Source organism: Muscardinus avellanarius (assembly GCF_963383645.1).
Source record: "Muscardinus avellanarius genome assembly, chromosome: 17".
Taxonomy (NCBI): Eukaryota; Metazoa; Chordata; class Mammalia; order Rodentia; family Gliridae; genus Muscardinus; species Muscardinus avellanarius.
The window spans coordinates 63,091,782-63,105,812 of NC_137803.1; the positions used below are offsets into that span (position 1 = coordinate 63,091,782).

The following is a 14,031-nucleotide window of genomic DNA, read 5'->3' on the forward strand; positions in this document are numbered from 1 at the left end:
CCTGGGTCCTCGGCTAGCATCTGGCAGGTAACCTTTATTTTCTCACCATCTCTGAGAATTTCTTTTTTTATTTTTATTTTCTTGCGGTAATGGGAATCAAACCCAGGACCATTCTAACTCCAAGATACACCCAGCCCTTTAATTCTTCATTTGGAAACAGGGTCTCACCAGGTGGCAGAGGGCCTCACTAAGTAGCTGAGGCTGGCTGCTAGGCCGCGTTCGTCCTCAGCCTCCACGTGCTGATCACAGGCGTGCGGCACCGTGCCCGGCTCTCTAGAACTTAAGCCTGGCTGCCCTGGGCAGCTGTCTTTGTCAGCCCTGGCCGAGGCAGTGTGGGCACGCTAGGTTTTGTGTTGTTATGAGGAGACCACAGGTTAGCCGGACAGCTGATTGGCTGCTTGCCTTCTGCCGAGGACCGCTGTGGGTATCAACACAGCCAGTGTGGAAGGGCTGCTGCCCATGACTGGAGTCCATTGAGACTGGTTTCTGCAGGCAGTCTATGAATTTCCAACTCCCTGTGGGCCAGAGTTAGCGTCGGCTGACTTCACAGGGGGACTTCTGCAAGGGAAGGAGACGTGACAGTTTGGCTTTTAGTCTTAATTATTTTATATCTGTGAAAGTTAGATACACATTTGGAGTTAGTCTATTTTTGTATGTATGTATGTATGTATGTATGTATGTATGTATGTATGTATTTAGCGGGTCTGGGGATGGAACCCAGAGGCATTCGACCTCTGAGCTACACCTCCTGCCCATTTTTTTGTTCTTTATTTTGAAACCGGTCAGTAGAGTTGCGGAGGGCCTCAGTAAGCAGCTGAGGCTGTCCCTGGCTGGGATGACAAGCGGGCGCCACCAGCCCGGCTCCCTGTTTTTATCACTCAGATTTGTGCGTGTGCGTGTGCGTGTGTGTGTGCGTGCGTGTGTCTACCTCAAACCTCTACCCAAGCCTATCTCTTTCACCTGACGCGGTGTCTGCGTTGCAGAGGGCCTGGCCTGGCGTCCCCGGCCCGGCTGGCCGCCGTCCTCCCCGTCCTCCCCCCCGCGGAGGCCCCCGCCCGCCGGCTCCCGCCTCGGCGCCGGCGCCCTGGTCGCGCCCGCGGCCCGGGTTCGAGGCCAGCCCCGCGGTCCGCACGGGCCGGCCTGGCGCGGGCGGCGCGGGTTCGAGGCCCGCCGGCCGGGCGCGGCCGCGCCGTGACCCCACAAAGGCCGCCGCCGCTCGCGCCGCCCGCCGAGGCCGGAGCCGGGCGGCCGCCCCGCCCCACGCAGCCGGCAAGATGGCGGGTAGGCCGCGGCGGGCCGGGCGGCGGGCGGCGGGCGGGCGCGGGCTCACGCTCCCCTCTCTCCCGCAGACCTGGCGCTGCTGCAGGAGGACCTGGCGGAGGACGCGGACGCCGGTGAGTGCGGGCGGCGGGCGGCGGGCGGCGGGCGGCGGGCCCCGGGCGGGAAGCGGCCTCCGCCCCGCCGCGCCGGCCTCCCGACCCTGCGGCCGCAGGTCGCCGCCCTCCCGGCCCTCATCCTCCCCGCTCCCGGTCCTCCCGGGCTCTCGATCCTCCCCGCTCACCGTCCTCCCCGCCACCCCCCCCCCGGCTCCTCATCCTCCCCGCTCCCGGTCCTCCCGGCCCTCATCCTCCCCGCTCCCGGTCCTCCCGGGCTCCCGGTCCTCCCCGCTCACCGTCCTCCCCGCCACCCCCCCCCCCGGCTCCTCATCCTCCCGGCCCTCATCCTCCCCGGCTCCCGGTCCTCCCCTCCATCCCCGCTCTCCGTCCTCCCCGGCTCCTCATCCTCCCGGCCCCCGTCCTCCCGGCTCTCGGTCCTCCCCTCCATCCCCGCTCTCCGTCCTCCCCGGCTCTCGGTCCTCCCCGCCACCCCCAGCTCCTCATCCTCCCAGGCGCCCCGGCCTTCCGTCCTCCCCGCCTCTCCCTCCATCCCCGCTCGCCGTCCTCCCTGCGTCCCCAAATCGCCGTCCTCCCGCTCCCCACCCTCCCCGCTCGCCGTCCTCCCCTGGCCTCCTGCAGGCGAGGTGTACCGAAGGTGTTGAGCGCGCCCGCAGGTTGCCTGGGAGGCCTGGAAGTTGTTTTTTTTTTAAGAGTTGATCCTTTTATGTAGGAAAACAGGAACAAGGAACCCGCATGTTTCTTGCCACTCGCGCCGCCGCCCGGGAGCCCGAGGCGGTGGGCAGAGGGAGCCCGCTCGGACGGGCCGGGCTCCGCGTCCGGGAGGAGCGTGGACCGGGCTGGAGACAAAGGAGAGCCGGTGGGGGTGGGCCGGCCTGCGAAGGAGGCCCGGCCCGGGCCGGGGGAGTGACGCTGAGCCCGCTGCGGTGCCGGAGCCCCGACCTGGGCAGCCCCGGCGACGCACTGATAACCCGGCTCTCCCGACCTCACTAAACTCTGTTATTTTTAAGGCAACTGTATCTTGTTTCAAACTTACCTATTGCTAAATATGTCTTGGCTTATTTTCTTAAATAGCTGCCTTAAAGGGAGCAGTGAAGTCCAGCTTTTCCGTTGCATTTGATGGGTTTCCTTGGCCACTCGTGTGCCTAATAGTATGTTTAAGATACTAGTGGGGGCAGCTGTTGATTCACATCGCGTGTGAGCTCAGGACTGGAGAGGAGGCCTCCGTGCCATCACAGGACAGGGGCTGTTCTTACGTTCAGACTGGCAGGTGCGTTGGTCCGGTTATAACTACTGATGGTGGTGTGGTGCTGAAGGACAGGTGCGGTGGTAGCTCTTCCTCCACATCCAGAGCACACACCTGGAGGGAGGCGCCGGGGAGACCACAGCGAGCTGCCCAGGCCGGGAGGGCGCAGCGTGCCCCGGAGGGCGTTCGCGGTTTAGTGAAGGCAGAGGACCCAGGCTGGGGCGCACTTGGCCGACTCACACCACCTCTCAGTGTCTGCGTGCCGCCACTGGTGGATGGGCAGAAAGACGGGAGTCTTCTTCATGGAGTTGTTCGGCCGGCACACAGTAACGTGGTTGAGTCAGCTGGGACCGTATCTGGTCAATAGCGGTGGCTGTGTGTGCTGTTCTGGGTTAGCAGCAAGGGTGGCTTGAAGCAAAAGCGAGGAGGGAAATACTGGAGTCACATTACGCCACAGAATCCGCATCCTTACAGATGCTGCTAATGCTTGCGTGCATGTGTGTGTGTGTGTGTGTGTGTGTGTGTGCATGCGTGCGTGTGCGTGTTGCTGGGAATCTTTGTTTTTGTTTTGAAACAGGGGCTTTGCTAGGTTTCCCTGAGTCTTGCTAAGTTGCTGAGGCTGGCCTTGAACCTGCGATCCTCCTGTCTTGGCCTCCTGAGTACTGGGACTGCAGGCCACCACACCCAGCGCATTCAGCTTCTTAAAGGTTTTGCTCCTCGTCTGCTTTAATTTAGGATAAAACCACAGATATTTGAAGGCACCGTCTATTTGCAGTTATGATTTAGTTGAACTTTGTTAGAGAAACAGCTCGTTTTTCTTGGTTGAAGTTTTTACACAAGGTTTTTTCCCAGAATGTTGAGGAACAGAGGATCTTTGGCCAGTTAAGAAGCACTTGGCCTGTGTGGTGAAGGGAGGGAGACTGAGGCAATCTGGCCGTGCTGTCTGTCCAGAGGGAGTTAGGGAGGGAGGGAGAACTGGAGGAAGGAGGAGGCTAGAGATGAGTGGGGCTGGGGAGCCCAGAGCTGGGCCGCCAGCTTGAGCGTGAGTTCTCAGGCAGTTAAGGAGGCCAGCCTCCCCAGGTGGTCACTCGGCCGCCCACTTCAGCCCTCTAGGTCTGGGCCAGCCCTGGGAAGAAGATATGTTCTAGGCGGTTCCAGGCATGCTCCAGGCCCCGGTTGCCTTTCTAAGTGCAGAATGGCAGTGATTGTGTAGGGTGGACCCCAGGGAGGTACATGGGCCGCATCTTGAAAGGGTGGCTACTGCCAGGCTCTTCAGGAAGTCTCGGGCCTTTTGTTTAATGTGTTTCAAGCCCCAAAGTCTTTGTATTCTGGGGGAAGGGACAGTGACTGGCTTGGCTTTGAGAAAAAAATCCCTTAATCCGAGTAAGCCAAAATGGGTATATTGTGCTAAATATCAAATAGCCAGAAGGTAAATAAGTAAGGTCATTATTAGGTACTATTAAAATTGGGTCTAGAAGAATAATACAATAAAAAAATTTCTTTTAAGTTTAAAGGTAATATCCTCACCGGATTTGTACCTCGGTGGTACAACACTTGCCTGGCAGACTTGAGGCCCTGGGTTCAGTCCCCACTAGTGGGGAAAAGAGTTTTCAATGTTGTCTCAGGAAATATCCTTTGAATTACAAAATGAAAGCACACAAGTTACTCCATTTGAATATGTGTCTGCAGATTTCAGACTTGGGTAAAAATTCTTCATTTTTTTTTCTTTTGGTACTGGCAGTGGAACCCAGGGACATTCTACCTCTGAGCTACACCCCTGCCCTATTTTTTATTCTTTATTTTGAAACAGGGTCTCACTGAGTTGCAGAGGGCCTCACTAAGTATTCGCTGAGGGCATTTTATTTCTTTTTTGGAAACAGGGTCTTATGCCTTGCAGAGGGCCTTACTACGTTGCTTCAAACCTGCCATCCTCCTGTCTCAACCTCCCAGGTACTGGGAGTACAAGCACCACCATACCCGGCCAGATTGCTAGATTTCTAAGATAATTAAGATAAGACTTACGAGATTTGATGAGCTAATGTTCATAAAAATAATTTCATTGAAGAAGTTTGATTTACTGGGCGTGGTGGCGCACGCTTGTGATCCTAGTACTTGGGAGGCTGAGACAGGAGGATCGCGCAGGTTCAAAGCCAGACTCAGCTACTTAGTGAGGCTCTCAGCAACTTAGTGAGACCCTGTTTCCAAATAAAATATTAAGAAATTAGGTCTGGGAGTGTAGCCCTGAGGTAGAAAGCCCCTGGGTTCCACCCCCAGTAACACACACACACACAGTTTGATTAAAGGTTAAACTTTTATCAGAGTAACATATTGAAGAATGCTTTCTTTTTTGTGCTACTAGGGATTGAATTCAGGGGATTCTACCTCCAAGATATACCTCAAGCCCAGTTTTATTTTTTTATTTTGAAACAGGGTCTGCAACTAAGTTGCAGAAGGGCTCAGAAGGTTCCTGAGGCTGGTGGTGAACCTATGCTTCTGTCTTAGCCTCCCAAGTACTGGAATTGCAAGTTTCTAGCACCACGCTAGGCTCTGAAGAATTCTATTTTATTTTATTTATTTATTTTTTGTGGTACTAGGGCATGGAACCCAGGGGCATTCTACTTCTGAGTGACACCTCCAGCCCTATTTTTTATTCTTCCGTTTGAAACAGGGTCCAACTGAGTTGCAAAAGGCCTCACTAAGTAGCTGAGGCTGGCCACGAACCAGGATCCTCAGTCTCAGCCGCCCAAATGCTGGGATTACAATCGTGCGCCACCACACCTGTCTGAAGAACTCTATTTTAAAAGAATGGTTGACTAACATTTTTAAAGAATGGCTAAATAACAGTAGTGTTGGAAATAGTTTATTCTTCCTCGTTGTCTTTGGTATTCTACTATCTAATATTGAAAAGTCAGTTAAAGCCCAAAGGGTCTATATTATTTTCTCAAAGAACAGAACTCAAAGTTCAGACAGAATTTTAACCTAGACCTTTTGATTTTAAATGTTGTCTCCTCTTAAAATCGCCTGGTTTACGACATTCTGCAACCCAAATTTGTCGTGTAGGCAGTTTGTTTGAAACTCTGCTTAAAACACCACTGAAAGTTAATTTAGGGTGCTGCACATGGTTGGGTTTAACCTGGGAAGAAATAGGACGGAGCTTGTGTCAGGTGGCTCCTTTAGTCTTTGTTCGCTTTGTTTTTGGTCCTGGGGATTGAGCCCAGAGCATTCTCCCTCCCAGCACACCCATCGCCCTTTTGCTTTCTGTTTTGAAGAGCACGCGGCCGGGTTGCCTGCTGAGGCTGTCCTGGACCCGCATCCCTCCTGTCTCAGCTCCCGAGTCCTGGGAGAACAGGTGTGCAGGCCGCGCCCACGGTTAACTTCAGCCACAGCGAGGCGTCATGGCGGAGAGCTCTCGAAGCTGTGCCACAGAATATACCATGCCACGGGGCTCTTTCGTTGTGGAAGTTTGGGATCAGTTCACTTTACTCCCTTCTTCCTGTTTGGGCAGGGTTGAATTAGAGTGCAGAAATGGTAAACTCAGAATGAACCCAGGGTAAGTGCCCTGGTGGCATTTCTCTGTCTCTAGCCTTCCATAGAGTGTGTGTGTCTGTGTGTGTGTGTGTCTGTCTGTCTGTCTTACAGTGGGGCTGTTCTACCTCTGAGCTGAGCTGAGCTACCCCTTACCCCAATTTTATTTTTATTTTCAAATAAGGTCTTGTTAAGTTGCTGAGTTTTTTGGCCTCAAACCTGCGATCCTCCTGTCACAGCCTCCCAAGTATTGGGGTTACATGCATGCACCAATGCAGATTTCAGGTTTTTTTGGTTTTTTGCTTTTTTGGAGGGATTAAACCGGACATTCTACCTCCCAGGTACACCCCAGCCGTTCTTTTATGACACAGGGTCTCCCTAGGTTGCTGAGGGTCTGGCCACCTTGATGAGGCTGTCCTCAAACCTGCAATCCCCCCGTCTCCACCACCCTAGTAGTGGATTTCAGGTGTATGCCGCCCCCAGTTCCCTCCCAGCATGTTGATGGTCCCACAGGCCTCGCCACTGGGGGAGGGGAGCAGTAGAAAGGCTGTGTGTGGCTAGTAGGCCGGGGAGTCAGCAGAGCCCCAGGGAGGGGCCCTCAGCCTGCTGCTGTTTGGGTGTTATTTTCCAGGGATTTGAGAGGGTGAGTCATGAGGTTGCCAGCAGGCTTTGATTGCCAGCGACAAGACTGGACAGGAGACGTCCTTACCCAGAGATAGAATGAGATAGCCTGGAATAAGCGCTTTCCCCAGTGTGCACAGCTGGTGATGCCTTGGTGAACGGTTCTTGGCTGAGAATTTTTTTTTTTTTTTTTTTTTTTTTTTTTGGTGGTACTGGGGTTCCTGGAAGCCCTTCTACCTCCAGGCTACGCTCCCAGACCTATTTTATATTTTTGAAACAGGGTCTCTTACGCCAGCGCGGCTGGCTTCGAACCTGCGCGATCCTCCTGTCTCCGCCTCCCAAGTGCGGGGATTACAAGCGTGCCCACCGCGCCCGGCTTGGCTGAGAATTTTTAAACAGCACAAAGGGCAAGCATTTTATAACTCTGCATGGCCTTGGAGCTGCACGGCCAGAACACAAATAAAAAATAAAAAAGTACAAACAAACCCACCCAAACAGAATAGAGTTTTCGTTCATTCTTGCCTTTGAGAGACGCATAGCCTTGCTAAGGAGACTTAGAAGATGGCTGCGCTTCCATCCACTGGTTCAGTTTCTGGTCCTTCGCCTCCGTCTTCCCTCATGTCAGAACGAAGGCTGTATATTCATTTATTAGGCTGCTGTTACGTTGCTCGGTGTCTACGTTGATATACAGGTTCATTTTTTGTGGCACTGGGGATTGAACCCAAAGGCACTTTGTCACTAAGCTACACTTCAGCCCTCAGCCCTTTTTATATTATTTGCTTATTTACTTATGGCACTGAGAATTGAACACCAGGGCACTTTACTCCAAGCCACACCCCCAGTCCAATTTTATTCTTTTTTAAATTTGGAAACAGGGTCTCACTAGGTTGGTGAGAGTCTCACGACTTGCTGAGGCTGTCCTTGAACCTGAGATCCTCCTGACTTAGCCTCCAAAGTACTAGGATTACGCCAAAGTACTGGGATTACAGGCGGCGGCACCACGCCCAGCTGGGTTTTTCTCTCTTAAAGAATTATTGGCTAGCTGGTAGGTTCTGATTTTACTTTGCCTACCTATAGGACCTTGGCCCTGCAGGTTAAGACTACTCCCCATATCAGGTCTGTTAAGGGCCTGGACTCGCCCTCCTTACACCACAGATCCTTTGAATGGACTGGTCACCTCGGGCCCCCTCTTCCTCAGAGACGGCTCCTGACTCGGCTTTGAAGCCATTTCGCTCCTCAGCTCCGTAGCTTTAGGACCAAGTTGCTTTCACCGAAGCCATCATCAGTTGGTTGGTATTTGAGTGTTTATCATGCAGCCATTCCAGGAGATATCTGGAACTACTGCCTGCTGAATGGTGGTGTTCCGGGGAACACTGGCTTCTTAAGTCTTCGGCCTGGGTGTACATTCTGGTCTTGCCGTTTACTGTCTGGATAGCCGAGCAAGTTGCGGTGCCAGCTGTTTTCATGTTGGAATGCTGATGGTTTGGGACCGCCCTCCGCGTTGACTGTTGCAAGTAAAGCTGGTGTGAACATCTCATGTGTGTATTTAGGAATAGAATGGCTGCTCAGCCTTCTTGTTTTCATCTTTTTCTTTGGTTCTGGGGATTGAACCCAGGGGTAACCCACCTCTTGACTGTACACCAGTCTTTTTATTTATTTTTTTTGAAACAGAGTCTCACTAAGTCGCAGAACCTGGCCTTGAACCTGCATTCCTCCTGTCTTACCTTCCAAGTACCCGATTACAGGTGTGTACCACTACTCCCAGCTGAATAAACAGTGCACATCTGGAGTGAGGGCTTCAAATATCCACAAAGGCAGTAAGTTACCATGTAGCCACCACTCAGCTCCGACTTTGACCCAGCCCCTCTAGGGAAGAGGCAGCTGGGTGCTTACCCGGAGTGGTCACTCCAAACGTTGCTGCTGAGACGTGGGCTTGTATTCAGAGTCGGATTTTATATAGCTCATTTTTGCATTCAGGTGTGTCCGATTCATTTTGGTAGAAATAACTTGTTTATTAAAGACATTACTAACTGATGGTAATTTGGACCTGGGTTAAATCACATTTTATATTTGGACCACCTATAGAAAAGGGATTAGTAACCAAGTGCTTGGGGCAGTGAGGGTAAGGAGAGTTTTTTCTCACTGACAGCACATCCCTGATGCGGGATCCACGCCTGCACATCTTGGGTGGGCCACGGGCTGCATGTCAGATAGAGTCCAGCCCCTGACCGTGGTAACTGGTGTGACAGTCAGCGTGCCGCTGCCCTTCCTGTTTCCCTGTGCAGTCTTACCCTGATGGCCACAGGCCTTGATTCCAGGACCCTCCTACCAGAATCTGAGGGTGCCTCGGACCCTGCTACCCATGGCGCGTTTGCATGTAGCTGTGTGCGTCCTTCTGTGTGCATTGAACCATCCCTGGTGGCAGTATCTAATGTAGTGTAAGTGGTGTGTAAGTAGTTGTTGGGGTGTATTGTTTGGGTAATAAGGAAAGTTAGTATGTAGAAGCAAGGGGTGTGTGTGTGTGTGGTACTGGGGATGGAGCCCAGGGGCGTGGCATTCTACCTCCGAGCTATACCCCCAACCCTATTTTTTAAATTTTTTATTTGGAAGCAGTCTCTGAGTTGTGGAGGACCGCACTAAGTAGCTGAGGCTGTCCCTGAACCGTGGTCCTCTGGTCTCAGCCTCCCGAGTGCTGGGATTACAAGTGTGCGCCAGCACGCCTGGCTGGAAGCAGGGTTTTAAAGACTGTTTTGGATCTGAGGTTGTTGAATCCTACTTTGCAAGAACCAACCTATGGCTATGGACTATAGCTATACTGTGGAAAATAGGCTTGCTGCGAATTACAGAATTGTTTGTTTGTTTGTTTGTTTATTGTTTTGCGGTACTGGGGATGGAACCCAGGGGTATTCTACCTCTGAGCAACACCCCCAGCTCAATTTTTATTTTGAAACAGGGTCTCACTGAGTTGCAAAGGGTCTCACTAAGTAGCTGAGGCTGTCTTTGAACCATGATCCTCCTGTCTTGGCCTCCCAAATGCTGGGATTACAAGTGTCCTTATCAGAATTTCTGATAAACATTTATATTGTCTCAAAGCACAGACTGAATTTTGACGTACCTGTTAGCTGAGGCTATGTTTCTAAGGACTGAATTGCATAGTCCTCACACATCTTTTTCTATTACTTTTCTTCCCTCAAGCAGTGACTTAATTGGGTTTTTGCCATGCCACTAGACTGGGTGGGAGAGTTTTCTCAAGGGCCAGGTGGTAAATACGTTAGGTTGTGTACCACATGGTTTCTCTTTTTACTGCTCAGACCTGCCATGGTAGAGTGAGATAGCTAGAGACATTATATAAACGAATAAACATAGATGTCTTCCCATACAGCAACTTAGCAAGACCCCGTTTTGAAATACAAAATTGAGGGAGCGTGATATAGACGCCAGGGCGCGCTCTCGGGCCATGGGTGTGGCGGCTTGAGGCGGTTGTCTGAAGAACTCAGCAGCTCCAGGGCCGGCATGAACCGAGAGGCGCAGGGACAGGGAAGAGAGGTGGGCCTCGGTGGCGCAAGCAGGTGTCATGGCGTCCCCTCCCTCCCGAAGCCAGCTGTCACGGCACGTGGGCATCTTCAAGTTGATGCTCACCACTTCTGGGGAAGGTCTTATCTGCAAAGAATGTAGTGCACCGTGTGTTACAAATATTGACACTGCACAAAAGAAACCAGCGCTAAGGTGAAAGGTGGACGCCGTAGCACGTCGATACACACTTCCATCCATTGAAAATACTCGTGAGTAGACTCCTTAAATTGGGAATTTCACACTGTTATTTCTTCTTCTTGACCTCTTCTCATTTCCCACAGATTTTTGTCCTAATACGGTTTTGGGGAAGGAGCACTGGGAATTGGACCCGGGAGCATTCTACCTCTGAGCCTATTTTATTTTTTTATACTGAAAGGCCTGCCACGTCGCTAAGGGTCTCACTAATGGTGAGGCTGACCTCAGACCTGAGATTCTTTGACATAGCCTCCCAAGTGCCGGGATGCCAGCGTGGGCCACTGCGCCAACTTTATCCTAGTTCATTTTTTATACCGGAGTCTTCGATGGCCTGTGACATTTCTTTGCAGCAAAAATAGATAAAGATTTAAAATTTTAACTTCCTTGGCCATAAAACTTAAATTTTTAAATTATATTTTTATTAGTAGTACTAAAAAATATTTACACTTAATAAGATCTTTTTTATTTTTTTATTTTTTATTGGTGCACTGTGTCATACATCATAGTAGGATACAAAAAAACTTTTGTAGACATACATGCACACATCGCCCAATTAGCCCCTACCCGATCCCCACTCCATTCCCTCCCCATCCCTCCTTCCCATGCTTGGCTTAGTGGTTGACGTCTAGTATTATAGCAATTTATCCAAAATTAGAAATGATAATCTCATGTAACAGTTTGTCTGATACCAAGCTTTTGATAACTTAAAGATAACATTTCAATATTTCTTTTTGCTTTCTTTCTTACCAGAGAATTTTTTTTTAGGCGAAACTATCATATATTTATATATTTATTTTTCAGAAAAAATCTTTCCTAATATGGAATATGGACTCTAGATACCCAAAACGATCTTGAAAAAGAACAAAGCTAGAAGATATATATTTTCTGATTTCAAACCATATAAAGCTACAATAATTGAAACAGTGTAGTACTGTTCTAAAGGCAGATATATAAACCATTGGAGTTAAATAAAAGCCTAGAGATACATTCTTCCATATATTGTCAAGTTATTTTTGACAAGGTTTCCACAAACATTTGGTGGAGGAAATACTAATTTTTTAACTAATATTGTTGAAAAATAATAATTACATGAAAAAGAATAAAATTGGACCCTTACCTAATCCCATATACAAATATTAACTCAAAATAGATAAAAGACCTAAATATAAATCTTAAGACTATAAACTTTTAGAAGAAAATCTGGGTCATAAAACCTCACAACATTGAGATTGGCAGTGATTTCTTGGATATGATTTCAATGGCACAGGCAACAGAAGGGTATACAAACTCCCTAAAAAATAAAAAAAAATATTGTATATCCAAAGACAATGTAAACAGAGTTAAAAGTTACTGATAGAATGGGATAAAATATTTCCAAATGCTATATCTGAAGGTATATTAATATTCCAACTAGAAATCCTAAAAATTAACAACAGTAAAAGCAAACAATACAATTTAGAGATAGGTAAAAGACTAACATAAATAATGAATCTCCACAGATAACCAATCTTAGTTGTCTGTTGGATGGAAACTCTTGTTTCTCTGGTTCTGGTGTGTATTACCTATTTCTTCTTTGTAGTTAATCTCTTTGAGTATTTTCTCTAGCGCTGGTTTTGAAGACATAAATTCCTTCAGTTTCTGTTTGTCATGGAAGCTTCTTATTTCTCCATCTAATTTGATAGAAAGTTTTGCTGGATAGGAAATTTTTGGCTGGAAGTTGTTTTCTTTCAGAGTTTGGAATATGTTACTCCAAGCCCTTCTGGCTCTCATGACTTGGTTTGGGAAGTCTGGAGTGATTCTAATTGGTTTGCCTCTGAATGTCACTTGGCCCTTTGTTTTTGTTGCCTTTAAGATTCTCTGCTTGGCTTCCACATTGGTAATTTTGACAATGATGTGGCGTGGGGATCCTCTTCTCCTATCCTCTCTAAAGGGGGTCCTATAAGTTTCCTGGACCTGTGTATCGACCTCTTGCTCTATGTTTGGAAAATTTTCTGCTATTACTTCCTTGAAGAGATTGTTGATCCCTTTGGTTTCACCTTCTTTTCCCTCCTCTATTCCAATTATTCTTAGGTTGGCTCTCTTAAAATGGGCCCATATTTCTTCAATGTCAGATTCCTGCTGTCGGATATTTTTTTCTAGATTAGAAACTATGCGTTCATTTTTGGAATGATCATCTTCTAAGAGTGAGATTCTAGTCTCCATGTGGTCTAATCGGTTGTTTGTACTTTGAATTGAGGCCTTTACTTCATTAATTGCATCCTTTATCTTTTTTGGCTCTCTCTGAATTCTTTTCAAAACACCTCTATTATTTCTACAGTTATTTTCCTGATTTGATCTTCTATAAATCTCTGAATTTCTGTTTTATTGGGTTCTGATGTTGTGGGGTTGTGGGCATTCATTGCTCCATTGTTATTCCTCTTTCCCATGATTTCGGAAGTTTGTGCCTTATCTGGGTTCTTCCCTGGGTCACTACAACTTCACTTAAGATGCTCTGGATCTCGAGTCTGTAGTATCTCAGACCCCACTTCTCCTTTACTGGGTTGTATTGCAGAGTCTCAGACCCAGGGAGTCAATAGAGGCTGCTTTAGACTGTGGGGGGTGCCAGGTTGTGCCTTCTCCTATGTTGTGATATCTCTGCCACCGCCACTCCCCCACTGTGTCAAGTCCCTGGGAGTACAGTACTGGGATTTCTCCTCTGGGGCCCCCAATTTGACTCACTCTTGTTGAGTACGCAGACGGAGCTTTAGTGGACTTGGTGAATTCACTGCTGCTGCCGCCGGTGGCAATATGGCGCTGCTGCCACGCCCTCGGCTATGAGGCTGGTGTATTTCTTCTCTGGTTTTGAGCTTCGCTCTGAGTCCCTGCAGCGTGTGCTGAGCCCAGCCTCTGGGAGCTTTAGACACTCCCTGTGCCGAAAAATCTGCCGAATCCTGCCCGGCTGTTCCGCAGCGGCTCACCTCGGCTTGTGCCCACCGCTTCTCTCTGGAGCCTGGTGGGCTGTTGAGTGCGTTGGTCTGGAGCCATCTGGTGAAGTTGCCGCTGCCGCCGGCAGTAAGGCACTGCTGCCGCATCCTCGGCCATGAGGCCGGCGTATCTCCTCTGTGGCTCTGAGCTCCATTCTGAGACCCCCTCCTCTCTGGGGCTGGTGATTTTTTTGTTTCTCTGGTGATGGTGTTTTCTGGCTATGAAAGGCGCTGATTTTGTGGTAATAGAGATTGGTTGTTAGCGGGGCTCTTAAGCCCCGCTTTTCTCGGTCGCCATCTTCCTTAATAAGATCTTATTGGAAAGCCATCTAACAGATGGAATGTGTGTGTGTGTGTGTGTGTGGTACTGAGGATGGAACCCATGGGGCATTCTACCTCTGAGCTACACCCCCAGCCTGATTTATTTCTTATTTGGAAATAGAGCCTCACTAGGCTGATGAGTCTCACTACTTGCTGAGGCTGTCTTCGAACCTGTGATCCTCCTGTCTAAACC

General features: G+C 49.5%; 1 protein-coding gene across 1 annotated transcript in view; it reads left to right on the forward strand.

Moving 5' to 3' along the window:
- Window positions 1-1,274: 1,274 nt before the first annotated feature.
- PPP4R1 (protein phosphatase 4 regulatory subunit 1) overlaps window positions 1,275-14,031 on the forward strand; it is a gene marked incomplete at both ends in the record, with an annotated part of 57,092 nt that continues 44,335 nt past the window's right edge. Inside the window, 2 exons of the mRNA XM_080714728.1 lie at window positions 1,275-1,281; window positions 1,350-1,394. Coding sequence (XP_080570854.1) covers window positions 1,275-1,281; window positions 1,350-1,394 — 52 coding nt within the window. The remainder of the gene's footprint in view (window positions 1,282-1,349; window positions 1,395-14,031) is intronic.